This window comes from Penicillium daleae (genome assembly GCF_028827525.1).
Source record: "Penicillium daleae strain IBT 16125 chromosome Unknown utg000002l_segment0_segment0, whole genome shotgun sequence".
Classification (NCBI taxonomy): Eukaryota; Fungi; Ascomycota; class Eurotiomycetes; order Eurotiales; family Aspergillaceae; genus Penicillium; species Penicillium daleae.
This window is the reverse complement of record NW_026623150.1, coordinates 3,630,760-3,658,076: the sequence shown is the minus strand read 5'-3', so window position 1 is coordinate 3,658,076 and position 27,317 is coordinate 3,630,760. Positions and strand designations below refer to the sequence as shown.

General features: G+C 50.9%; 8 protein-coding genes across 8 annotated transcripts; 4 read left to right on the top strand and 4 right to left on the bottom strand.

The window, feature by feature from the left end:
• Positions 1-1,488: 1,488 nt before the first annotated feature.
• Positions 1,489-4,906, bottom strand: N7458_002319 (putative ubiquitin C-terminal hydrolase; the record flags this gene model as incomplete). Its single annotated transcript, XM_056905702.1, has 3 exons — positions 1,489-4,311; positions 4,422-4,622; positions 4,688-4,906. 3 exons carry the CDS (start codon positions 4,904-4,906, stop codon positions 1,489-1,491), a joined length of 3,243 nt encoding a protein of 1,080 aa, XP_056769809.1.
• A 332-nt stretch (positions 4,907-5,238) lies between these two features.
• vps27 (ESCRT-0 subunit protein VPS27) lies at positions 5,239-7,646 on the top strand (the record flags this gene model as incomplete). The annotated part of the gene is made up of 5 exons (XM_056905701.1): positions 5,239-5,306; positions 5,415-5,547; positions 5,616-5,897; positions 5,974-6,757; positions 6,829-7,646. The coding sequence occupies 5 exons, from the start codon at positions 5,239-5,241 to the stop codon at positions 7,644-7,646; spliced, it is 2,085 nt and encodes a 694-aa protein (XP_056769808.1).
• Positions 7,647-8,455: 809 nt separating this feature from the next.
• Positions 8,456-10,372, top strand: N7458_002317 (uncharacterized protein; the record flags this gene model as incomplete). The annotated part of the gene is made up of 1 exon (XM_056905700.1): positions 8,456-10,372. One exon carries the CDS (start codon positions 8,456-8,458, stop codon positions 10,370-10,372), a length of 1,917 nt encoding a protein of 638 aa, XP_056769807.1.
• Positions 10,373-11,001: 629 nt separating this feature from the next.
• Positions 11,002-12,748, top strand: N7458_002316 (cytochrome P450; the record flags this gene model as incomplete). Its single annotated transcript, XM_056905699.1, has 4 exons — positions 11,002-11,220; positions 11,292-11,489; positions 11,562-12,623; positions 12,689-12,748. 4 exons carry the CDS (start codon positions 11,002-11,004, stop codon positions 12,746-12,748), a joined length of 1,539 nt encoding a protein of 512 aa, XP_056769806.1.
• Positions 12,749-13,962: 1,214 nt separating this feature from the next.
• On the top strand, positions 13,963-14,589 carry N7458_002315 (uncharacterized protein; the record flags this gene model as incomplete). The annotated part of the gene is made up of 1 exon (XM_056905698.1): positions 13,963-14,589. One exon carries the CDS (start codon positions 13,963-13,965, stop codon positions 14,587-14,589), a length of 627 nt encoding a protein of 208 aa, XP_056769805.1.
• Positions 14,590-14,849: 260 nt separating this feature from the next.
• N7458_002314 (ankyrin repeat domain-containing protein) lies at positions 14,850-16,577 on the bottom strand (the record flags this gene model as incomplete). The annotated part of the gene is made up of 1 exon (XM_056905697.1): positions 14,850-16,577. The coding sequence occupies one exon, from the start codon at positions 16,575-16,577 to the stop codon at positions 14,850-14,852; it is 1,728 nt and encodes a 575-aa protein (XP_056769804.1).
• A 989-nt stretch (positions 16,578-17,566) lies between these two features.
• Positions 17,567-22,458, bottom strand: N7458_002313 (BTB domain and ankyrin repeat protein; the record flags this gene model as incomplete). The annotated part of the gene is made up of 2 exons (XM_056905696.1): positions 17,567-18,173; positions 18,224-22,458. 2 exons carry the CDS (start codon positions 22,456-22,458, stop codon positions 17,567-17,569), a joined length of 4,842 nt encoding a protein of 1,613 aa, XP_056769803.1.
• Positions 22,459-25,320: 2,862 nt separating this feature from the next.
• Positions 25,321-27,306, bottom strand: N7458_002312 (uncharacterized protein; the record flags this gene model as incomplete). The annotated part of the gene is made up of 10 exons (XM_056905695.1): positions 25,321-25,429; positions 25,483-25,652; positions 25,709-25,817; positions 25,891-26,133; positions 26,191-26,566; positions 26,622-26,773; positions 26,830-26,980; positions 27,035-27,052; positions 27,106-27,155; positions 27,209-27,306. The coding sequence occupies 10 exons, from the start codon at positions 27,304-27,306 to the stop codon at positions 25,321-25,323; spliced, it is 1,476 nt and encodes a 491-aa protein (XP_056769802.1).
• Between the last annotated feature and the right edge of the window lie 11 nt (positions 27,307-27,317).

Below are 27,317 nucleotides of genomic sequence, written 5' to 3'. Positions count from 1 at the left end.
AGCTTTCGACCCATGACTGAAAGAATCCCAACAAAACGCCAGAACAAATGAATGGAAGGGGAGATTGAAGTAAAGGACGAAGGAAATCTGTGCGGGAGCTTGAAATGAGGGACATAGCTTCAATTTGTACTTCAGTACTTGGGCACAGATCTTAGCAGTCCGATGACCAAGGAAGGGCATCTTTTCTGCGCCGGTGTATAGCAGATAGGACCCAAGTCCTCCATTGTTGTGTCATCGTGCTCCAGTACGTTATTTTTTGAGAAGGGAACGAGAAGATCGAGTACCTCAAAAAACAGGGGCACGGTGAAAAATGAGGCCCATCAAAAAGTAGGTCGCAAGATAAACAGTACCGTAGGGCAAAGCGCTCCTTTAGGTATAGACTGAGCGTCGACTGAGTGCTCAATAACTGACTAGGTTAGTTAACTTTAAGTTAACCAACCTAACGTAATTCCCGGCCGTCCCGAACACCCCTAAACACCATAGTAAACACGATATTTCAGGTCGCTATATATCAACAACAAGAATATAACATTACTTGATTTTTGGTAGGATAGTTCCTGATAATTCATTAACTAGTATAGATCTATCAATAAATAGAATACATAGTTATTTTACATACATTACTAAAAATACACGCCAACAAGGTGATGCATATTTATATATTAATATTACACTACCTCAAAATAGTTTTTGACCTGATAAATATACTTAATGTGACATATTTGATACTTGAATATCCCATCAACTTATATAAACCCCTGTGGGTTGAAATATCATAATCTGAAATATCGTATTTAGTATGGTGTTTGGGGTGTTCGAGACGGCCGGGAATTACGTTAGTCAGTAATCAGTCTCTGAGTAATCAGTAAGCGACCGATCAGACTCACTGATAAGTCACGTGACCAGACCGAGCATATCAGTGAGTCTGAGCCTAGACTGAAATCTACTCAGTGAGCTTGACTCTGAGCGCCCTCATAAAACCGTCGGCAGCTCAGAAAGGAAAGCCCCACCTCGCAGAGGAAATATGGTAAATAGAGTACCGTATGTAGTGACAGGTAGGGGGATTCAATGCGAATTATCAATCAGCGATAGACTCCACCCAAACTAGACTGTCCCGGAAGACCTTTGCGGTGGTTGCTAGTGCCAGGACATGTACTTAGACTATCCGTATCTCTGGCTATCTCCATCATTCAGAGCAGTTGGGTCATAGACAGCCCTGAAGGCATGATGCATTTCGCACTACCTGTATGCGAGTACGTATATACCCCCAGAATGTCCCCATCGCCATCTCTATCCAATCGTGACTATCGTGACATGCAAAAAAAAAAAAGAGTCGAATGTAGAAGGAACGAACCGCGAATGTCCAAGGTAAACAGAATATGAATTCTGACCGCAACAGCCGGAAAAGGCGGAACGGGACAGCACAGGATGGCAGCACAGGGGATCTTCAAACAATACAGAATAAAACAGAATAAACAACGCTAAAGCTCATTTCGCTGGAACTCGCTCATAAAACACAATATACGCCTGCTCATTCTGCAGCCGGTCGCGCGCCCGCAGATCACGCGGGTTGAATTCGGTCGTCCGCTCGTCGTCGAACCGGCGCCAGCACTGCCGTTCGGCGTCCCGTACTAGCGATATATAGTGACCGCTACCCATAGATGATCCAATGTGCCGCAGCACTCCAAAGGCGTCGTATGTAAATGGAGGCGTGGTCGCGCTCATGATACCGGGCGTGCTGGGCTCGGATGGCGGGCCGGAGGTTGGGTACGGGACGACAAAGTCATCCATGCGAAGGCCGTACAAGGGGAACTCGATTGGAGTGTGGATCTTGCGCGCGCTCTGAGTCTTGGATGCGGAGAAGCGCTTGAAATGGACGACTAGGATCTGCGGAGCTCGCGTGATGATAATCTGTTTGGTCGCAATACGGTCGCACTTGCAGTGCGGGCATTTCCAGACCTCCTCGCCGCTAAGCATCTCCTCTTGGCAGTAGCTTCGCAGGCATTGGTAAATATCACCGGTACCGTCAGGCGGAATCTCGACGCTGATGCTGTAAAAGGCTTCGTAGGTGGTAGATGTCTTGCGGCAGGTGGTGCATTTCAGTCGACTGGCGTGCTGACCGGCAAACAGCGATGAGATGAAAGAGTCTTCCCGATGGCAGTAACGGTTCCATTCAATTCCCGATACTTTCTGTACAGGCATTCGCTCACGTTGCATCTCCTCCGAAAAGGTCAAGGGCCGCAGGGGGTTGCGCTGCCAATTGATGTTGAGATCTTCATGCAAACAGTCCACGAGGAAATCGAAGAACTCCTTTGCGTCTTGCTGTCGATCAATGGCCCACTCCCGGTTCAGGCGGCCACAGAAGTTGCGAAAAGACGTAGGCATGATCACTTCCACATCGCCCTTCCAAAGGGACCGAATGAGATTTGCATATAGACCCGGCATCACTCCTTGCGAGCCCTTCCAATTCTTCTGCACGTAATAGCGGTACCGATCGTCGATAAAGAACTTACTCATCATGGCGGTTGCGCTGAGACATTGGATGGTGGAATTCATATAGCAGGTGACACCAAAGTTGTGTAGGCCCGTTCGTGGAAGCTTGAGACGGCTGAGATACGAGTTCGATGTATACAAGGCCACGCGATTTGCCGAAATTTGTCGCTCCAGATGGGGCTGTATGTGACGACCGTCAGAGACACCGCTATAACTGGGACGAGGGACCGCAGGAGGTGGCCGCGAAGGAGCCACTGGGACGGGAGCAGGATAGTTCGCGACTGGCGTAGATGGTTGGGACCCTGGGTGCATCATGGACTGTTGGATATGCTGGGGCTCCGGGAAGCGGCGCAAAAAGGCCTCATAAGAATGCACAAATGGAGTGATGGGCTCGGGCTGACCCTCCTCCTGCGGCTCTTCGGTCAACGGTTCCTCCTCCAGATAATGACTGGTGTCAATCTCCTCGTTTTTCGACCTTTCCAACCATGCCGACAACTCCTCCGAATTGAGCGGTGTAAATTCGCGCAACCTCCTCTTGCGTACTTCTAGACTGGAATTGGCACTGGCCATGGTGGGAACCCGACCAAGTGGTCTTCCGGGTCTCGGAACGGGCTTTTTGGCCTGCAGAGATCCCATAACAGCAGCAGTAGAAGACGTCGCAAGCGATTGCTGCCCAAGAAGATCAATCCATGCATCCAGTCCACCAAGCAGCAGCGCTGGTGGTCGTCCCGCCTTCAATGGCTTGTACTCATTGAACTCATACAATGTGTCATGAAGCGCTCTCAAATGCGGCGCCGACGTGCCTACAGGGGATCCTGCGAGGTAGCTGACGGAGGCCGTCTGTTGATCATAATACACCACGAGATCGAATTCGTTGCGCCGCTCGAACAATGTCTGTTCGTAATCGGGAGACACGACTAGGCGTTCCTCAAGTTCTTCGGCAGACACGTTTTCTTTCAGCACTACCGGCTCAATGCAAATGATCGACTTTGCATAGATATGACCACTGTCAAACTGGTCTCGAGGACGAACATCAATTACCAAGACATTGAATTTTCGCAAATAATCCATCAAGTTTTCGGCTGTAATATGGGTATTATAGGGCAAGTCTGGAGAGTTACTCCGTGTTTCGCGCCCCAAGTTGACTCCATTTGGTGTTCGCGACCGGTACGGGTGATCGTCTAGGCCGCGACTTGGACTCCCATGTGGGGAATTGGTGAATTGGGAATATCGTTGATTGAACGATCGTGTGCTCTCGGTTGACGTTCGTGGCGGATTTGGAGGAGGCTGAGTGGATACAGTGTAGATCGGACTGTAAGCGGGGTCCGGGGCACGTGGCAAAGAGGTGCTCAATGGGAGTTTGGGAGGGACGGATGGAATATGGTTTGGAGATCCCATGCTGCGAGGGCCCATAGGGCGTTTCGAGGGTGACCCGTATGGGGAACCATGGCTTGTTGCAGGTGTATTAGCGGTGTACGCGTTGATGGACTGCCCAGTGGACGTTGCAACACTTGAAATAGACTCATCGCGAGTCCGGGAGGTTTTCAACCTCGCAAAGCGTTCTGCCAGAGAATCCCCTGCGGGGCCTGAGAACTGTTTGGGCTGTACTTGAGGATCAGGTATCCGCTGAAACTCCGTTGGACTCGGCATCCTCACAGAGGCGTTTGTTGGATCATGGTTCTCCCGACCTCGCAAAGAGCTGGAGGCTGGTGGTGAAGTAGACGTGAAAGACCCAGTCGGCTGCACATTACTATTCAAGTTGTCCTCGATGATCTCACGCTTAATCGCATCCATCGTCGCCTGCTTGCTTCGCACCGCCTGTATCGAAACAGTGGGGTTAGCCTTTTGTAGATGTGATCCGATCGACAAGGCGCATTGCCAAAGACCAACACAGGACTAAAGCCACTGGACTGAGAGAGAGAGCGTACCATCATCAGAGCTGCGAATTCCTTGTATAACTCTGGATTGCGGGTTTGGATTGTCCGGTAGTCAGGATGGTGGGGGATGAGGTTAATGGTAATCTCGGACGCACGCAGATACTGTACATAAGCCTTGTCGGAGTCGTCACCGTCCGCGAGGATCTTCGCTTGTTCAGACGCTGCGGCCGCGGTTCGCAGTAGGACGTCAATCTAGGATGCGCCTTATGAGCCAGGTGTCTTCCCCGCAGTAATTTATGCTTATGAGTTGTACTTACTGGTGTGTTCTCGTTCACCTTCAAGAGCGCTGCCTGATCCTGCAGGTCTTTGATATTGGGAAATCTAGGTCGTGGTCCTGGCAGAGCGCCATTCGAATAAGAGGCTGGTCTGGTGACCGGACCGTTGGAATGCATGTTGCCCCCCACCGAGTAAGGACGGCCGTCCTTCCACGGTGGTATGTCTGGTGGAGTGGGTAGAGCCGCCGCATCGGGGGGCATGGTCGAGGCAGCGAGCGTGAAATAGCAAGGACCGTTTAGCGCATGGTTTGGAAGAGAGGAAAGAAAACAGTTGGCAAGGCACCAACAATAAGTAAAGAGCGAACAAGAGCGGCAATACTGATCCAGGAACTGGAACCACCGCGGGTCTGGGGAACAAACGGACAATATGCTCACCGCCCCCGCGCCTATGACGCCAGCAGCTTAGTCATTGCCACCCTGCCTGGAGCTCCATCGTATCCTAGACTCACTCGGCGCGACTTCTTGGCTGGTGCTTCTCCATATACCCTTGAAGATTGCGCGCGTTCCTTGTGTGTTGCTCTTAGCTCTCCCTAATGGCTGGCTGGTTCTCCTCAACGTCGCCTCTCGACGAGCAGATCGAGCGGGCGACGGGCTCCTCGCTGTACGTGATCACCCAAGCATAAACCGACCTGCTGCCTAACAGATTCACTTTCCCGATTTGAATCTTGATTTCAACTTGTCGAATATGAGAGACTGACCAACGTGATAGGGAGGACATCGCTCTTAACCTGGAGATCTCTGACATGGTCCGATCAAAGAGCGTCCAACCCAAGGATGCCATGAGATCTTTGAAACGTCGCTTAGAGAATCGAAACCCAAATATCCAGCTAGCAACTCTGAAGGTCGGTGCCTGTCTCTTCCTCGACTTCAAGTAAATGAATGAATGCTGACTTCTGCCCTTATCTCCCAGTTGACCGACACGTGTGTTAAGAATGGCGGCACCCACTTCCTGGCCGAGATCGCATCCCGTGAATTCATGGACAACCTGGTTTCGCTACTCAAATCTGAAGGCGCTCCACTGAATCCCGATGTTCAGCGCAAGATCTTGGAGCTTGTCCAGAATTGGGCGATGGCTGCCCAGGGACGGATGGATTTGATGTATCTGGGGGAAACATATAGGAAGCTGCAAAACGAGGGATTCCAGTTTCCCCCAAAGACAGAAATGAGCGGCTCCATGTTGGAAAGCAATGCAGTAAGTGCCGCATCCCGAATATCGCGTCCCCGCTGGAATCGAAACATGGGAAGCTGGACTAACTCCTCTGCTTTAGCCACCAGAGTGGATTGATTCAGATGTCTGCATGCGATGCCGCACCGCCTTCAGCTTTATGAATAGGAAACATCACTGCCGGAATTGTGGCAACGTCTTCGATCAACAATGTTCAAGCAAGATCCTCCCGCTTCCGCACCTCGGAATCCTTCAGCCCGTCAGAGTTGATGATGGGTGCTACGCCAAACTCACCTCAAAACCATACACACCAGCCGGCCTTGCCGATCGCTCTGCATTTAAGAATCATTCCATCACCAAATCTAGTGCTATGGAGCCCCGGGGTGCCAAAGTGGATACCAGTTTCGATGACGATCTTCGTCGGGCATTGCAGATGAGCCTCGAGGAAGCGGAAGGAAGAGGCCCCACTGGATTTGTGCCGCAGACTGGCAATGCTCCTGAACCACCCAAACCAGTCACTGCTCCTACTGCTGGCCCTTCCAATGTGGAAGAGGAAGATGCAGATCTGAAGGCTGCAATTGAAGCTTCTCTCCGAGACATGGAAGAGCACAAGCAGAAACATGCGGCTGCCTTGAAGAGCAATCCTCCGCAATCTGGTGCTCTCTATGATTCATCCAGCACCCCCACGCCACTACCAAAGAACCCATATGAGCTGACCGCCGTGGAGGCGGAGAACATTCATCTCTTTTCTACCCTAGTGGATCGCCTGCAACATCAGCCTCCTGGAACAATCCTCCGGGAGCCTCAAATTCAAGAACTTTACGAGAGCATTGGCACCCTTCGGCCCAAATTGGCCCGCAGCTATGGCGAGACAATGAGCAAGCATGGTAAGCCGAGACTCGGACGCTCGGGAATGCGCTTATAACTAGACTTGGCAATAGCTAATCAATCACTCTAGATACTCTCCTTGATCTCCACTCGAAGCTCTCCACTGTTGTTCGTTACTACGATCGAATGCTGGAAGAACGGTTATCTAGTGCATATTCTCAACAGACCCTGGGCTACGGTGCCATTCCCGGTGCCGCACAGTACCCATCCATGCCCAGCGCGCCGTCTCATGCCCCGGATCTGAAATCTGGTGCCGAGAACTATTACTACACGAACGCGCCAGACATTCCCCGCGCATCCACATATGCACCCCGTCAGGTCAGCAGCGGCTATGATGCGCCCCCCAGTGGGGTGGACAGTCCGGCCTATCAGCAACAGACGCATAATAATTGGGGTCCGAACCCATACCCATCTTTGGGATCACCTCCGCCGCAGAACCACGCCGTTCCCAATAACCCGGTTGCTCCTGGACCGACTGGCGCACCTCACTATTTCGCGCCCCAGCCCGAGCAAGATCCCCCTCAATCGCAATTCTCCGAAACCCCTTATCACCCTTCCCCAGTCATGCGGCGAGACTCACAATACCAGGCAAGCGCACCCTCCACCGGCCTCACTCCTGCTCCCGAACCGCACTCGTCCGAGCAAGTCCAATCACCTACATACTCCAGCGTGCCTCCAGCAGGACCCACGCAACAGCACCAGCCGACGGGGGCGCCTCCTCCTCAATCTTATTATTATCAACCCCAGCAACCTAGCGCGATACCTTCAGGGTATCCGCCAATGGCAGCGGGCCAACCGGGCGCCTATCCGGATGCCACTCAAGCGCAACCCGCCGCCTCACACCAACCGGCCCGACCAGCGGTGGAGGAAAGCTTGATTGAGCTATAGTGTAGATGCATGTCTTCTACGGCGTTTGATACTAGTGAACTGTCTCCGCCTGTGTCTCGCTCTTCTCTTTTTGGTAGTCTACGTACTCGATGATACCTGAGACTTGTCTTTCTCCTTTTTTTGGTTACTTTAATGGCAGAATGTACCTACTATACAGCGACATGCTCTTTCCCAGCTCCAGATCGGGAGAGAATTGAGAGGTCTGGAAACTCAAAACCTCCCCCACACGGACCCGGTCAATTCCAGTGGTGTTCCATAAGTTTGCAATAACCGAAAAGGTTCAAACCCATCTCATCAGCTATACTTTACAAGGCAAGTTGAATAAAACTGACGGGAATATCTAGAAAGAGGGCTCAAAAGACATTCAGAAAGATCTGTTACAAACGTAAAATCGAAGCATATTTAGACGGTCGTTTTCTTTGGTCTCTCTGGTACAGGGGCGGTACCGTAATATTACCCGAGTCGGAGGACTCGCCCCCCCATCGCCGGAGACAGCGAGATCGACATCCACCTTCTTCCTTCGTTCTTCTCCCTCCAGCTTTCCCCGAGCTTTCTTCCTCACACTCCTCCCGCTCGTCTCCCCTCAGCATCTCTCCCCCCCCCATCGCCAAACCGGTTGTTCCACAACCCGTAGGCTCGAGCGGGGCGGTGTGAACGCCTCCCTGCAGTCGAACTATTACCATCTTGTTGCTTTTTCGCCTGCACGTCCCCAGCTGCCGTGATACCTGCTCTCTGCCTCGGCCAATCCCCTTCCATGCCCCCGGTACTTTGCTGATCTGCCCGCCTGTCTCTGGGGAGCTTTTGCCGCCATGCCAACCAACACTTCCTCCCCTGGCAAGCGCCCCGGCCTGGGCCGCCGCGCCGTGTCTTCACATGCGGTCGTCACGAGGACTAACGCAAACGCCGGCTCCAACCCCAACGAACTGTCACAATCTCACTCCTCCAAGACTACCACCATCCATCATAAGCCTCACCGAGCGCATGTCGTGGGCGGCGGTCACCGCAACCACCATCGCAACCCCTCTCTCGGAAAGAACCTCAACAAACTCCAGCGCTTCCAACTAGGCCCCGAGACCACAGGCCGACAGCATCAGCGCAAGAAGTCAGCCCCCGTAACTCCTATCGGCAGCCCCAAGGGCCAAGCACATGTACACTGGGCTGGGGCGGTAGACGAACATCCCAAGGAATCGATGAAGAGAAATTACTCAACGCCCGTACTCCGCCGGAATAACTCAGCAGCGATCGTGAAGAAGGCCTTGGTCACCGAGCGGCCACACTCAAGCGCGGGAAAGAAGAAGTCGGTCGGATTCGAATTAGGCGACGACGATGACAACGACGACGCCGAGTGGGAAGACACCACACAATCACCAGAAAGTACGAGGCGCAACTCCGTCGCCCCCTCCAACCATAGCGCGGATAACAATCAGGTCTTGGTTGACCCTCTCACATTCGTGAAGCGGCCATATCCGCAAATTTCTCGCGCAACCAGTTTACCTGATTCGATCACGAGCAAGCTTGTCCGGGAAGACCCATACCACGACCCTGAAGAAGAAGACGACGAAGAACACGAGGAGCACGAGGAGGACGACTCCGACGAGACCCAAGGGCCTAGTCAACCGGCCGACCAAGGCGACATCGCAAACCGCCTCCTGAGCCCTTCACACTCTGCCAAGGCGCCGCCTGCCATGTCTTCCATCTCAGCGATGGCAAAGCCGTCGGATTCTACCTCCCGCAGCACCTCACTCAACTTGACCGGTGGCCTGGATGCGGCTCGGCGCAATTTCTCAACATCTAATCTTGGGTTGGCCCAAATTCCTGGCAGCCAGACTCAAGCTACTTCGTCCTCTATGGAAGGAGGCGTCTCTAGGTTCATCATGAGCAACAAGTCTGGCCTCCAGTCGTCATCACGAACAGACTCAGACCCGAACACTCCATCCTCGTTCCTACCTCACTACCATCCGCAAACACCCCCATCTCCCAACCGTGCTAATGGCAAGTCCACCGCGTCACCGGTCCGTCCTCGGGGCGTCGATCTACCCTCGCGAACACAGCAGAAGCTCTGGCTTCAACGCACTGCCACTCTCAACAACTCTCCACCCGAATCTCATGGCGTGTCCGCAACTGTATCGCCATCGAATATTGATTCGACGTATATTCCAGGCGGACATTCCCGTGCTGGTTCGGCCTTTGACGGAAGTCGAGGCATGAATGGCGGCGGCCGGGCTGGAGTGCCGGGTCACAATACTGAAGCTCGCCAAATCCGCAAGGCGTATGAGAAAACTTCGCTGGAGCTGATGGTCGCGCGTCGTTTCCAGTCTCCCACGGCCGACAGCTTTCACCGCCTGCGCGCAGTAGCCCGCACACGGTCCGCAGTCAGAACCGAACACGCGTCCGCACTACGCAAGCCAGTCAAATCTGCCCCGTCTCTGACCCTTCTCCAACAAAATACTCGACCTACCCGGCTGGGCTCGAGCCCCGAGGCGAAGTCGCAGTTGCCTGATCCCCACTCCTCGGCCTCTGACGACCCTACAACGCAGAGCGAATCCACCGATCCTACCCAGGCAGCGACGTCTTCTCATCCATCTCACCGGATCTTGTCAACCTCCGATGAGGCTGCACATGGCCTGACCGGTGATCATTCTTCGGATGACTTCCCCGCTTTGAACGAGACTGACATGATGATTCGGCGGATGTGGGAGACTCGGGAGGTGGCTACGTCTGGTTAATTATGACTTTTGCATTTCTTTCTCAGTCCCATGGCTATGACTTGTCATTTTTTGTTTTGCAATTCCCCGGCGTTGGTGGTTCATCATTCATGGTCATTCTGGACATGGCATTCTTGATCATTTTTTTGCGTGCGCATGGACATATTCGTTCTTTCCAGGGCTCTTGATGCCAATATAATCTTCGATATGCAAACATGGAATTCGTCTGATCATAGGTCATCTTTACTAGGTCCTCCCATCCTATGCCTTGTAGCCTTTGGTTGATGGGAGATGTCACTTCGTAGTTAAGAGGTGAATTACATTTCTTCTCTGGGAGAGCTTGGCAATTGGGGCCAGCCCAGATAAATGCCTGAATGCTAAAACACCAAAGGGTAAGTGGAGTAATGCATTGTCACTCATTGGACGTCATTCATTTGAAATATCTCATTGGTAAGATGAAGCTGGGCTTTCGTAGTGGCCCTGGTGTTGGTACTCGGCAGCGCGGCCTTCCGGAGGATCGACCATGGCGTGACCCCCGAGCCCTAAGATGATTAATCCCCCTTGTCTGAATCGGCCTCCGGTCGAGGTATATACTTAAATACATTTCTGAGTATTCAGTTGCTAAACGCAGCGAGAGTCAGGAATTCAACATGGAATTATTGCCGCAGCTGGTTATTGGCCAGGTCCTGCGCATCTCGGGCTATGGCATCGCATTGGTGCTGACTTCGGTCGTGCTCAATGTCATCAACCAGCTGTTCTTCTACAGCAAGAATGAGCCGCCTGTTGTGTTCCATTGGTTTCCGATCTTGGGGAGTACGATCAGTTATGGCATGGATCCGTATCATTTCTTTTTGTCGTGTCGACGGAAGGTATGTACTTGTCCGAATTGGATGATATATACCTACAAGGAAGAGATTTCGATGTCTAATGTTGATGCTAGCACGGCGACATCTTCACGTTCGTTCTCTTGGGAAAGAAGACTACTGTCTATCTTGGGACGGATGGAAATGAATTTATCCTCAATGGAAAGCTGAAGGATGTCAATGCGGAGGAGGTCTATGGCAAGCTCACTACGCCTGTCTTCGGGTCCGACGTCGTGTACGACTGCCCAAACTCCAAGCTCATCGAACAGAAGAAGGTAGAGCCCCTTTTCCAAATACTCATTATCATCTTCATGACACCTTTGATTTGACATTCATCTGGCAACTAGTTCGTCAAATTCGGCCTCAGCCAAGATGCCCTAGAATCATACGTCCCTCTGATCGAGGAAGAAGTCCAGCAATACATCAAAACATCCGGACATTTCAAAGGTCAATCCGGTACCATTGACCTCGGTGCCGTCATGGCAGAAATCACCATCTTCACAGCCAGTCGAACTCTCCAAGGAGACGAAGTCCGCGCAAAACTCACCTCCGAATTCGCCGACCTCTACCACGACCTCGACCTCGGCTTCTCACCTATAAACTTCATGCTCCCCTGGGCACCACTCCCACACAATCGTAAACGGGATGTCGCTCACGCACGCATGCGCGAGATCTATCTCGAAATTATCCGTGAAAGGCGTCAGGCTGGCACGTCTGAAGAATCTCATACGAAGGATATGATTTGGAACCTCATGCGCTGCGTGTACAAAGATGGAACACCGATTCCAGATAAGGAAATCGCCCATATGATGATCACCCTTCTCATGGCTGGCCAACACTCCTCGTCCGCGATCAGCTGCTGGATCATGCTCCGTCTCGCCTCGGAGCCCGAAATGACAGAAAAACTATACAAAGAGCAAACCAATGCCCTAGGCTCTGACCTCCCCCCTCTGCAATACAGCGATCTCGAAAAACTCCCACTCCTCCAAAACGTCATCAAAGAAACCCTCCGGATCCACTCCTCCATCCACACCCTCATGCGCAAAGTCAAAAACCCCATGCCAATCCCCGGAACAAACTACGTGATTCCAACATCGCACAATCTCCTCTCATCACCGGGTGTAACAGCCCGCGACGAACGATACTTCCGTAACCCGATGACCTGGGATCCGCACCGGTGGGAGAACCGCGTCGAAGTCGAGGATGAATCTGATACGGTTGATTACGGGTATGGTGCTGTTTCGAAGGGGACGAAGAGCCCTTATTTGCCGTTTGGCGCGGGGAGACATCGTTGTATTGGGGAGAAGTTTGCGTATTTGAATCTTGATGTTATTGTTGCGACGCTGGTGAAGGAGTTTCGGTTTTATAATCCCGAGGATAGGGAGGGTGTTCCGGAGACGGATTATTCGGTAAGATGTGCTTGTGATGATTGTTTCACTTGGTTGTGGGATTTGTTGACTGATTTCGGTTATAGTCCCTGTTCTCGCGGCCAATGCAGCCTGCGACTGTGCGGTGGGAGCGTCGTGGAGTGTAATGTTGGTAGGGATCCCGGATCGTGTTTGACTTATAATTTGTGCTTGCTGCTTTCTTCATGGAGGGAGTCGTCTGCTGGTAATAGCTATGTATTGTCGGAAAGAATACTACGTTCCTTAATTGAAAAGTCATGAGCTAGATGGGGATATTCTAGTAAGTTTAGGCGATGATCGTCTTAGCTCTACTCGCCAATGATTGTTGAGATGATAAAAACAAGCAAGGCATTGGGGGTAATTGGCCAACGATGGGGATCCGCATCTTCGAATCTTCCCAAGGTGTCTCACTCGGTTACTCTCCGTTGACGAACAATTATGGCAGCAATAGTTGTGATCATGGAGGCTCAAGTCGGCGTGAGTACGATGTCTTATCCGTATTTATTGAGGGGTGGGTTCATTAGCTCGGATCATCAAAAGCAGTCCCATATGATCTCAGGATCGCTCACATGATTCATGCGATCAAAAGACAGGTAAACCCACCATCTCCCAGCGAGGCGAAGCAAACCATGTGCGGATACCTCGTTGGCTTCGGCCGATTTACCCGAGACTAACAATTATGAACGGGCAACAGACGTAAGCGCTATAGGCCAAAACCGTTATTATCCCCGCAGAGCCCCTTTAAAAGTCGACCTGGGCAATTTCATTTTCAGCCTCATCGAGCTATTCATAAAGGCATCGTGAACAGTATGCGAGCCTTTCTCGGAGCCCTTGTTGTTGGCTCCTATATTCTAGGCCTCCCAGTGCCTGCTCTCGCCAAAGATGATCCAAACTACAACTTGACGCAGAATTTCCGCCCCCAAAATGTCACCGGTCTAGGTGGGATATACGCCTGGGTTGGATCGTGAGTATCCGACCATTGCTTAATCCTATTCTCCTAGATCGCTTACCTTGGACAGGTACTATAACGCAACTACTCAGGTGGACTTGATTACTGAGAGGGGACCTAATGGGACAACGGCCCCATGTGCTCCACTACAGAATCAAACGATTACCACGCAGTGGGACTCGGTCTTGGCCATCTTGGACCGGGGAGCGTACAACAAGGGATCGAATTCGGTCAATGTGATGTTGACCTTGATACCGCCTAATTACAACAAGACCAACTTGAACACTCTAGCAACAGATCAATACCCCCTACCACTGTGGTGGGCGTTGCAATCTTCAGCGTGAGTAAACGCCGATCCACATTGAGCCTCTCCTTTAGCCTCATACATTAACGATGACCAAACTGTCTAGTCCGACTGAGCAACACGAAGAAAACACAACCGTGAGAGATGACTTCAATATCTCAACAACAAAATCCTCGGGTTCCTTCGCGCTTGCAGGAACTTTACAAGAAAATGGTTCCATTGGATACGCTTCACAGAATTTCGACCCGATCTGGATGCCTACATGTAACTCCAGCTACTACTACGGAAATTACACACTATCCATCGCGCAACAACCAGGAGACGAGTGGTGGAGCACGCAAGGCTGGACAGACTTCACACTACCATCTATGAACGCGACGTTCAACGAGAAGACCGCCAACTTCACTCTGGAGGGCAAGTTCGCGGCATACCCGTATCTGAGAGCGAATGATACGGGGTATAGTGGCACTCCTGATGGTGGTGAAATCAGTATCGGCGATTGGGTCCAGGGTACTATTCGGTTTACCTTTAGGGGAAACTTGGATACTTATCATTCAGATGTGCTGGATATGAACACGACCACACCGACGTGGCTTCGAACGGTTGGATTTGGGAACAATTCGATGAACGTCGGGTATACCTCCGGGGGTCAGGGTCGGCCTGGAGTAGGAGCTGGTGTTATTGTGCTTTTTGCTCTCTTTGTGGCATTTATTTGAAGCGAAATATCCACTAAAGCAGATGGTTTATGTCCGAAGGACCTTTTGAACGTGCCGATATCTCTCATTAGTTCATATAACACATGGGTGATGCTAGAAGAGCAGCTATGAATATAATCACTTTTTGATTGATAAATCACGGAACGGTAGACTTAGCGTGGTTGATACGTTTCCCTTAAAATCTCGCGAGGCCCGAATTCGCTTAGTCCGTTGAAAACAATTCGGCTTCGCATTTCTGTTTGTTCCAGTGACAACTTTCTCTAGCTATTGACAAGATCGGTTGTTCTAGGTCTCCCCCTCCCTGCAGGTTTTGGGAACAGTCCTGGAAACTCAGCCCGCCGCCACCATTCCAGCTTGTTAAACTGGAACTGTCGCGGTGTCTCGCCCCGTAAATTTGGCTGATCCATCATGCCATCACCCCCTGCCTCCAGCAAGACCCCACGCATCTCATCCAGCGCTCTTCTCTGATCAGCAAATGTGGGTACCATGGGTCCATTGCTCGTCTCCCTGTCCAAAATGCTTCCCGAGTGCAAACAATGATGCAAGGCTGTATTTCCTCTGGAATCGGTGAGACTGACGTCTATTCCTTGACTAATTAAAAATTTGACCGCCTGAACCTGTCGTAGATCCGTGACCATACGATGCAAGGCAGTACTTCCGTCCTTGTCTTGCTGGTTGATCTTAGCACCGCGTGATAGAAAGGTATCCATCAGAGAGATATCAATAGGCCCGCCTCGCTTCCAATTGGATGCGAACTTGTGTAGCACAGTTTGGCCATTCTTGTCCACTACATCTGCCTCGGCTCCGTTCTCCAGTAAGAACTTGATCAGGGTATCGAAGTGTTTGCTCCCAGCACAGCATGCGTGCCCTCCTATTGCGTGATGCAAAACATTTGCACCTAGATCATCCCGAGCATTGATATCACTGCCAGTTAGGAGTAGCTTCAGGGTATCGATGATCCGATCTTTGACGTGAATATCAGAAAGCCAGCATTCCTGCGAGCCGGGGCCCGCGGCTGCCCAGTGAAGAGGCAGACGTCCATTACTATCGCGGCAGGACAGCGACTCTGTGATATCACTCCCCCATTGGTCAAGAAGCGTTTTAAGTGCCTCCACATTCCAATACATGCTACTAACATGAAGTGAAGTAACATTCCATGGTATTCTCATATCAAACCAAAAGTGGGAGGGACCGTGGCACTGGTACTGCTCCTTCGCGTGTATATTGGCCCCATGGTCAATGAGTCGTTTCACTAACGCAGAACTGGCTCTAGACGAAGCTAGACCGAGAACAGTACCAAAGGATTGTAGTGATTGGCTTTCATCATCATCATTTTTGACTGCATTACCACCACAGAGTAGCCTACCCGCCCATTCTCTTTCATCAATGGGGAGGTCAACCGCTTGAGCAGACGCACCGCTATCGAGGAGCAAGCTTATCAATTCCTCGCCACGGACGATGAGATCGCTCCTCCATTGATCGGGATTGATCGGTGTCCCATGTTTGGGAACTTCCGGGGGCAAATGAGTCAGAGCCCCTGCAGCCGCCAACAGCGCTTCATTACGATCCGACTGATTAAAATCGAGGGAATCGGGTGTAGGCTGCATGCCCAGGATAAACTGCGCCGTCTCAAGATGGGGCCCACTACATGCTGCACTCAACAATGAGTGTTTTCGTCGATGGAGCGGCTTGTTTGTTGAAGTGGTCTTGTAATAGTGATCCACGAGGGCACGGAGAACATCGGTGCTCCCCGCCTCCGCGGCGACTCCTAGCGGGTCGTAGCAGATATCCTCTTCGTGGTCAAGACTCAGCCACGTGTAGACAGAGAGATATTGCTTCAGTCTGGGAACGTCATTGAGATGGATTATCCTGGCTAGAAGACCACTGTCCCAGGTCTCGTAGAGTCGGGTGCCATCTGTGTCGCGGAGGGCGGTCTCTGCGGGTTCTAGAATATCGTCTCTCTCGAGGTGAAAAACGCTGTATTGCATGGTCCGGGGATTCGTAAGGTGAGAAGAGAGTGTGATAAACATGAGGGAAGAGAAAGGAGACACTAAAAACTGTTAGCCCCCACTACCTAACAACGCCCTTGCCGGGGTCTACTTCTGGATTAGTTCAGAGTTTACAATACCATATGATCATCTCGCTGAGAAAAGAGGATTTTAGTCCAAGGGCTAAAAATTGGAATCTCAAGGTTATAAAGTTCAAATACAGAGTGAATGTTTTGAATGTTAGCATTGCAGCCCTTGAAAATTCTCTAGAACCCTCAAACGTCTGGTACTCTCCGAGGCACCGGACTAGTCCTGGAAACTCTTCTGGATCTGAGTAATTTGAGGCGCAATAATTGAAAATACATTCGACCGAGCCATACGTACTTAACCTACCCCATGCCTACTACCCTGCTCGGCAGGGATAACACCGTTTTGTCTTCCATAGCCTGCCTGGGGTTGAAAGAACTATGATACTCGCATCCTAAATGCTAGGTATAGATAGTGTACTCTCAACCTGTGCTATATAGCTTTTCAAAAATAGCCACAGCAGCCGCTAACTCAATGAATTTTGCCGTGAGACACGGCCTTGAACGCTGAAAATTGCAAATCGAGCTTGAAGACATCGAAACCCCACTAACTCGTTAAAGGGATTCTGCCATACATCGCAATGGACAGGAATTAAATTAAATGATAATACAGCGGAGAGCCGTCGGAGAAAAGTGTATTAAAATGCGAACAAAGTCTATCGAATCCTCATGAGGATCAACCGAAACGCCATTCTGTCCAATGGGATTTTCAATCACGTATACCAAGATCCGAGAAAAAAATCCAATACAAATGAACGACAGTCCAAGGAAGAGGGTATTTATGAGAGGTGTCGAGCAGGGTGGAGTGGAAACAAGTATTCCTGAACCTCGCATCCCAAAAAAAGTCAAACCGGGATCAGAAAGCAAAGAGAAGGACAGGGGAGGATTCCATATGAACAACGTCTATCCTCGATCTCTCCCTCTGCCACGCTGGTTTCCATGGCCCCCGCGACGGGCATTCTTCCCACCACTCGCACCAGAAGTATGATTCCCAGCCACACTCCCCTGCACGGGGACAGCAGCGGACCCATTCACATTGGTATTCGCATTCAAGTGCTTTCTCGGCATATTAGACGCCGAACCAGCATCGGGCCCAGCGCTCTTATTGCCCCTTCGCTTCCGCGAGCTTCCACCCGCACCAGGAGCCTTTCCACCACGACCACCTTTCGCTCCACCCTGCTGGATAGGCTCAGCTTCAAGAAGACCTTGCACACGCTTACTTTCCTGGTCCCACCATTGCTGGAATTCCTGCTCAGCTTGAATTTCTTGCAGGTTGTGCTTGGCAGTGGCTGCTTCGCGGATCTCGTCTTTTTCGGACTGTTGTTGGTGGAGGATAGTTGCGAGGGAGAGGGAGCCAGAAGAGGGGGACAGCATGTATGGGTCTTGGCGGGGGATGTGGCGGATAGATTGGATGGCGGGTTGGGGGGGGCTTTTGGTAGGGGATGCGGTGGGGAGGTTTGTGGGACTGATGGAGAAGGTTTGGAGAGGGGAGGTGGAGGTGGTGCGTTGCCTGAGACGCTGCGATTTTGGCCTTGGGTTGGAGTGGCCATTGGCTTTGACCGTGGGGGAGGAGTTCCGGCGACGGTTTGCCGGAGAGTCATGGCCGGCTTCTGGGCTGCCTTGGATGGCTCTGATGCGGGTGTGCTGGGCCCACTCTGGCCAGGAAGGGGGTCTTGAGCAGGTTTTGTGGGTGTTGCTGGCGGAGGCAGCTGCCAGGGGTTCTTTGGCGTAGCTTTTGCCTTTTGCTGTGCGGCAAGCTTCTCTTGCATCTGCTGTTGCTGCATCTTCTTTCGCTCCTTCTGGGAGAGCTTGGCATTGAAGTTGCCGCTGCCCTCGTGTCGATTCTCCATTTCCAGAGTAAGATCGGATACTCTGGATTGTGAAGTTTCGCCCATGATATCCTTGAGATCTTTCTTGCCGTTTAATATGACAGGAGAGCCCCATGGTGCAGAGCTTGATTCGGGGGAAGCCATAGTTCGTTTATTGCGCATTGCTATAGCGCGAGTTTCAGTTGGAGACTCTGCGAGTAGCGTCTCCCGTGGCGAAGACATTCGCTCATCAAAGAAGCCTCCATCGCCAAGTGATTCATCCTCTGGAACACTTGCTCCCAGCGCGGGAGAATCAGGATAAGACCGGTTCTCGATGCCAAGCCCACGCATGGCGGCCTTTCCTTTGATGGAATCTCCGGGTGAAAGAGCAGCTTCATCGTCCATCTGGAACATGAGATCGGCGGTCGATTGCCTCGGTTTCAGCATCGGGCTGTTGACGGAGCTTTCGGGATCCCTGGAGACACTGGCCTTTGTCTTCCGCGCCAATGGTGATGCATTAACCTTATCATTTGCAAGGGCTCGTGGTCGGTAATCATATGATTCCACTTCACTGAGGCGAGATTGCAAGGTCATGGCATCGATGCGTCGCTGCTTGTCAATGCCTACCGAGCTAACAAGCTCTGGATATTTCTCAAAGACATACTCCTCTGAGTTACGACCGCGCGAGATAGGGAAGCATGCTAGTTGATTCTCATGGCAGACCGTGTCAAGCGATTTCAGAATGTCCTCGTTGAGATCTTCAAGGTAACGGTTCGCAAGCATGGCTTCAAGGTTCAGACAAATGTACTCCAGGGAAGCCTCTTTGAACTCGGAGACGAAGATCGGCGCAACTGAGTTGAGAAGGTAGGAGATGTTCCGAGTGTGGACAAACCGACCAAGCGTCTTTTGACAGATCTGTGATAAACGGTCGATCATCAATTCGTTGGCCACGTACATGACGTCCAGAAGCAGGTCAATGAGGTCATCGAGCGACCTGGTTTTGACTTGGTCGAAAAGTTGCTCTTCAGTATCTGCATAGAGATATTTCAGGACAAAGTCGAACGTGGAACGATCAATGTGTTTGAGGTCGACATGTATTTTGTCTGAAGGATTGGCTCGCCGAGACGCAATCCACCCACCCGCAGAGCGGCCGTGGAACAGAGCATCGAAAAAGGGACATCGTTGACAGACCACTTGGCTGTGGACCTTCACAGCGTCACCATTCAATTCGACAACCACATCTGCATCATTGAAGAACGAAGGGTGGTTTATAGCATGCGCCATGTCGGTCTTCAAACTCCTTTGAGGTTCAACCATCAACCTCGCAGCACGTTCCAGAGACGGCAGACCAAGATGAGTCGCTACTTTCATGATCTCAAGGCGAACTTGACGGTATCGAGCTGCATTTTCGGGCGAGCTCCTGGCTTGATGCCAGACATCAAGAATGCTGTCGGTGTACAAGAAGAACACCACATTCATGACAGTCAGGAAATCAGCACCCAAAAGGCGGATCTGAGTAATGCCATCTTTACCGTACTCAATGTCAAAGACATCGGGCACGGAAGCGTAATAGGACTCGCGGAAATCTTGCAATGCCTTGCGAAGCACTGGGCTGCGACCAGCCAGAAGGAACTTGTGTGCTGGAATCCGGGCGTCGGATACGGAGCTGGTAAACCATACAGTTCCTTCGGAGCGAACCGACAGAAATTGGGTTTCAATTTCCGACGACAAAAGGATTGATCTTTTGATAGCTGCAGCGGCTGAGCGCGGTATTGGGTTGTCACTGGCATTGTCGTCCAAGATTGCCTCCACATCGTCGACAGTAGGGGTGATGAATGGTGAGAGAGGCAAAAGGTCATCCCAGAGTGTACATCGATCAATATGGATTTGTTCCCTGGTAACATCACAATCACGCTGTGCGACAGCATATGCTCCAAAGGCGTTGCTACGCACAGCCACAGCCCTGGATAGACCCGGGATGCGAGCGAACTTATAATCCTTCGAAGCACCCTCCTTATTCTTCGTCCGCTTTTCTTTCCTCCAGGCTGAGCCTGAAGTGGTGCAAATGATGATCGATCCATCTTGACCCACGTCGACATCACTCGCAGCCATGTGGGATTTTTTCACAGACCAGGCCCTCTCAGGAGAAGCCAAAGAGTTGCGAATCTTGGCAGGATTTGTTGTCGAAGTTGGGGTTGACGGATCTTCGGGTTTGTTCACATGGACAGTGAAAACGTCGCCAGAGCTAGATAACGCGCAGATTGTGTTGCCACCACATGCCAGCTTGACGACATGATTTACAGAGCTGTCATATCGTGTTGCCATGAAGCTATCCCGGATGAATCTCGAGCTTGCTTCGAGCGGGAAGGAGAGTTTGGAGTAGCCGTATTGCGAGAATACCCAAACCTCGTGGTTCTGTAGAAGTACAGCCGTGGCGCGGTCGATAGCGGATACCATCTGAATGGGACACTTGAACAGAGAAGCACCAACGCGTCGCGGTGTGGTCTGAACTTCAAGCGATCGAGCGTCCGAGTCAACCAGGCCTAATTGACCCTCATTTTTGCCGAACGTGTAGAGTCCAGAGTTGCTGAAGACGACGGAGTGGATAGAGGAAGCGGCTGCTCCGATGATGGTCTCCTTCTTGAAGGGGTTGAAGATCTGTCGCGGGGTTGACTGAATGGGGACATCGTTTTTATTGCTCGTCCGGGGTAAACTGTACCCAAGCTGACCAAACCTGTTGCTTCCCCAACTGAAAATCTCACCGAACTCGGTGATGGCCAGACTGTGATCCTGACCGAGGGCAACGGACATGACCTTTCTACCAGCTAACCCGCCAGTCTCAATACACACAAAGCTGAACCGGGTAGATTCGTCGCCGGTTCCAAGACGACCACCCGGTCCGAAGCCGCACACAAACAAATTCGCTTCAGGATCATCCGTAATCACGGCAGTGTGTAGCTTCGACATGACCACATTTTGAAGTTTCATGGGCTTGTTCTTGATGACTGTTGGTAGTTCCTTGTTGCTATGGTCAAGAAGGTCTTCAAGGCCAAGCTTTTCCATCTGCTCCTCATATTCACGGTAGAATCGGTTTAGTAAATGATCAGGTCGCTTGAGCACGATTCGCTCCGGGAACTGCCGGTCATCTTGATCTCCAAGTCCAAGGTTCAGGTTCTTATTGCTACCGAGAGTGAAAACCTCATCGGCGGAGAAGTCGGTTCGCGGTTTCAGAGAGCTTCGCACAACATATGTGTCGTCTTCGCCGTCCTCGCCATAATTTGACCCTGGGTTGGAAGCGGCGTCGCTGCCCTCGATATCGGGGACCATAGAACCCGGCCATCTTGTGGAAGAGGTCATCTGCTTGATGTCTCGAGATGTGATGGTAGATCCGTAAACATCAAACGGACTGTAACCCTCACGATCCTTAATCTTGATCAGACTCCCGCTTTGACTCGTGTGACCGGGTTTACTGTAATCCGTCATGTCCCACGTGTCCCGCGCCATCAGCGCTCGAGCAATGGTGGCATTCCCGGCATACAGAGCTCTGTGCAATGCCGTCCATCCACTCTCCCAGTCCTGCGCATATATATCAAGGAACGGTATTTCGAGTAGCGCGTGCGCAAACGCTGCAGCCGTGGGTTTCAGCGAGGACGCGATATGATGCAGAAGTGTCCTGCCGAAGTGATCGCGGGCATTGACATTGGCGCGCGAGAGAGCGATATTACCACGTGGGAAGCCGGACCGATCGGGTACAGAGGTTGCTGGCGATCCAGCTGAAGCTTTACTTTGTTTTGTAGGATTCGGGGATGAGGCGATCATTGACCCGGGACTCCCAGTTTTTGACGACAGGTTCGCAGCTGCGGTCGCGGCAGCTGCTGCGCCAGACACGCCCGAAGCTCGCGGTCTGGCGAACGTCGCGTTCGCCAGGTACCGTCTGAAGCTCTCCACATCATCTTGAATAAAATATTCCCAAAGCTTGCTACTCATGTGCCCGGAGTGGTCGGATCGCAGAATCTCTTATCAAGCCCGCGCCGGAGCGTCGCTGTCACCACGACCTGGGGTGAGCTGCGACGGGGAAGCTGGATGATAAGAGGATTCTGGTGTTCGAACGAAGGAGGGGAGTATCGATCCGAGATGAATCAACGCGTCCTTGAGTAGTTGGTGATGCGATTCAGATGAGAGTTCAATCCACGCGCGGCGGCACGGATTCGATTGTGGGGTGTCGCAAAGATAGGGCCGTACGCGGTGGCGATGACTTGTCCTTAAGTGCGAAGTAGGTTGCGGAAAGACTCGGATCTGGCGCTGACGAAGAGGGGGGAAGGAGGCGCGATCGCGAGGGAGATCAGCTGCAGGCGTGGTCGAGCGTGTCGAGGTGGTCAAGAAACTCGGGGGTTCCCTTGAATTTCGTAGATTGCGGTATTTCGTGCTCCTCCGTCAAGGTCCATGTCCATGGATCGAGGCCCCTCGTGTGCTGGCCAATGACGGGCCGCACGTCCCTCCATGCGGCCCCATGAGAGGTGGACTGGCGAGACGATCAGATCCGAGCTGATTGAGCCCGTGGGGGAATGCCGAACTGTTGCTGGCTCGGGCCTGCATATTTTACGCCAGTTGGCATTGGCCTTTTTTTGGTTTTGCATCTGCGTGACATTCCTCGATCTACAGGAGGATCTTCTATTTCCCCGCACTTCCAACAGAATGTCCGCCATTCCCGCAAGGTCTATGCTAGGTCGCTAGCGAGACTATATCTTCTTAGTTCTAAAGCAGGCCGTTCTAGTAGAGGACCATGAATTGCTAGGACGACATCCCCAGTTGCTACCTAGGTAGGTAAACCGACGAAAATAGTAAGCGACCGAGAGACCAAGATCCTACTAATAACCTATATCACGACTCACCTACTACTGCTACCGCCTAATAATAGCAAGATTACTATTAGGAGAGCCTGCTAAATACTCCGACGCATTGGTCACACGGTATGAATTACATATAGGCATTAGGCGAAGCTGTTAATCTTCTCTAACCCTCCATCGAACCAAGATTGTCATCATTCGGCTAAGCAGCCCTGTACCGAAGGCCCCGTATGAAGTCTCGCCCTACCTAGCACCTACTAATATATCAGGCGATGTATTCGGCTCAGGCTTAGCGCAAACAGTAAGACCTAGGACATCCTCTCAGCAAGCTTTCTCAATCTAGTGACCCCTGCTGCACCCAGTGAAGAACTGCAGATGGTTGAATATATGCCCCCCCTCATGGCTTTGGAGTATCTTCATAGTCGTCCCAAAGATATTCCAATGCCCCTCGCTAACGAAAGACATGACACGCTTGTACTGCTGGTCATGTAACAATAAAAGATTCTGAGCGCATAAGTCTTTAACAGACCGTGAGGCGGCATATTCAAACATGAACGTGGCCAAGGCTCGTCGAAAGACCGTGAGGCCTCATATCTGGCGCAACAGGCTGAGCCGCCCACAATGAGTCGTGCATGGAAAGACCAAGGCCCAGACTGATCCACCGTGTCACAACCAGAGCAAATTGGGAGTCAACTTTAGTAAGCTCACTTTGGTAATCCATCATACATGAACGGCAATGCCCGGTGAATGCAGCGGATGTCTTGTGATTGTCGAGGAGGAAACTCACAATCCTCTTCATATGCTTTGATGAAGAAAAGTCAAAGCATACGGCGAAAGGGATATGTCTATACCTTTCATCCATATCAAATCCACCATCATCAAATACGGAAAATAACAAATTCCGAGTATTGACGAACACTATATCCTAGACTGACGTAGAGACCAGGGTGTGCCGGACATACCTGTGCGTCTCTCGAGAATAAAGCTACCATAGCAGAGTGAACTGACACGGCATGGCTGTGGAGAACTTGTGTATAAGACAGTGAACCCGTTGTGATGCCTGATGATGGGCCCTGGAACACCCTTCTCATGGCAAGTTGAACATGGAGGAATGTCAGATAATTCGGCGAGTACATAAAGTAGCGATGTGTACTTAGGATCCGGTCATACGTGTACCACTTGCGTGCCTGAACGCATGGTAGGCGACTGGTCTTTTCCAGATTTAAACCGCCAAGTCCAAAGCCGTCCGACTCATCAAACCTATGGAGGAGGTTGCAAATTTCGCAAGCAAAGTACTCTATCTGGTCGCGTTCCAATCGAATCAAAAGTGAAAATTTATCGTCTCGGGTGATAGGATATAGCCGCTTAATGTGCCGCTGGCAAAGCTCGAGAAATCGATGATTGCAAAGGCTGGAGCAGATAAGATCAGCTCGGGAGGGAGTCCGACAAGGAGGGCCACGTTGTCTGCCTCGCATGGCCGCTTGAGGCACTGTTTCACCCAAAATCTCAGAGAAAGCATAATATTTACCACTCTACTGTGTTCCAAGTACTTGAAAGGAAGAAAAAGAAAAAGAAAAGTTTACAGGGCCAGGCGAAGACGCAACAAACTTATCGGGTGGTATTGATTTGGTCAAAAATCGCCAAATTGGGCACGTCCAGCCATGGGTCATCAGATACTAATGGAGATCAACTCAGCCTCCTCCTCCGACTCATTTAAAGCAAAGTGACATTACCACGGAAGAGGGTGCCGATAAGAATCAGACATATTCCACGTAGTATTTTGTATGTACAGTATATTATGCGAAATACAATGCCGAGATTCTAGAAACCTCGCGTAGTCGTCAGCTTTGGCCTGAACCGCATCACCAATTATATTTAGACAGATATAATTTTGGCGGGAGTCAGGTATCGCCGCCTGCTTTAAAAACTTCAAATACTGATATATTTTGGGAGACTCCACTCAATCCGTCCAGGGCTAATGCAGCTCACTCTTTGGGCCAATCTAGTCATTTGAACCGGCTTTACCATGCGCATCCCGGTCAACAATGATAGTTTCCACGTCCTCGTCTGTACTTTCCTGGGCCGACACGGCAGCTTCCTTCCCTTTTTCACTGGTTCAAACAGTCAGTGTATGCTAGGCCTACATTTATCGGATTGCACGTACCGCCGGTGGATGATAATAGCCGTCATGAATCCTGCCCAGAGCAGGAAGTAAAACACAAAGGCCACAGGCCACCCTTTCTTCCAACGTGGGGCGCCGTTGGGGCCTGCAGTTGGGAACAGTAAAAGTGGGACCCAAATGTTGAAGGAGTAGCCAAAGGTCATCATCGATCCCTAACAAAGTCAGTCGAATCACTCGAGTAATAGTTATTAAAGGGGGGAGACTATACCAAAATCAATGCTCGCTCTTCAGAGTCATCTTTGACAATTGTATTCACAGTAGAATACAGGATGGGACTCAAGCAGCCAGAGACACCAAAGAGATACCAAGCAACGAACCTATGAGTAATACTAGTTAGGGGTTTGTCAAGTATGGTAAGTTCAAACACAAACACCTCATCAGTCAACTCACTTTAAGCCCGTGGGAATGAACCAGACAATCATACAGATCGCAGAAAAGAAACAGCTCACAGAGCCAATCGAGAAAATGACCCATTCGGGGTAGATGGCTGCAAGCGTGGTCCCAAGCCACGAGGCAACAATATTAATTGCATAGGTAACCGTTGGTAGCTGATTGATTTGAGTGACTGAATAACCCTCAGCCTTGAGCCACAGATTCATGTAGCCCATGGGATAGGATGAAATGATCATGCATCTAGTCCAATGTTAGTCGGCAAAAAGAAAAAGAAAATGCACCAAGTCTTATACGTACGCATAACAGAAAATAAAAACCCAGATGTGCCAGCGCTTCAAGCTGCGCTTGAAGACATCTAAGTTCAACTTTCCAGGTCGACGGATCTTCGCTCTGCGCAATCTTTCTTTGGCTAAGTTTACGTCGCTTTCCGTTAGATAGAAGGGCCGCGGAGAGTCGGGGATACCCGGAAAGACGAAGAACCCAATCAGGGCTACGGGAATCGTGAAGATGCCATCAATAATAAACAACCATCTCCATCCTGGCATACCACCTACCCCTGAGAGATTGGTGTAGGCGGCTGCCTGAAGATAGCCGCTGACCATGGTACCAAGTGCATTGCAGATGAACCATGTTCCCGCACGTTTGAAAAGCTCTGGACCTGAATACCAGGAGCCTGGATTTTTGCTAATTAGTATACAGACATATCTTGTGTCTTGGGCTATCCATACCCAGAATGAAATGTGTTCCAGCAAAAACGGGTGCTTCGAGCATGCCGAGTAGGAAACGTAGAGCATAAATCTGGTTGACACTGGTCACACGGCTTTGGGCGAAGGTGCAGATCCCCCACAGGACTTCTAGTCCCGGAAGTAGCCATCGAGCCCTATGGGAGTCAATTAGTTAGTCATGCTGATGAAATAATGGAATACCCGAACGTACAGTTTTGGACGGGACATCAACAGGAGGCCGGGAACCTGAAAAACGACATAGGCTGTGAAGTAGCAGACATTGAAGTAGTTTAGTTCATTCCCGTAAAGGGCGAATTCTTCCTTGAGGCCGCTGACGTAGGCATTGCTGATATTTGTCTGATCTGGATAATATTCTCAGCTTCATCATTCTCAATAGCATTTACGGAGTGACGAACCTAAGTACTTTACAAAGACTGAATTTTGTTAGTAAAAGATACCTTTTTTTTGAATAATAGGTCGAACTCACAGCATAGACAAGCAAACACCAAGATTGACAAGTCTAGTTTGAACAGCAACCTGGAGGAAGATTATTATTTTGGTCGGATCCAAAATGAAGGAAATCTTCTGACCTTCTCTCCTCAGATGGATAATTAGACGGGTACCAATTGAAGATCTCTTTGAAAACCCCAAGGGCGGAGTCCCTGGGCCTTGACTTCGCTTCAGACATAGCTTTGTCTA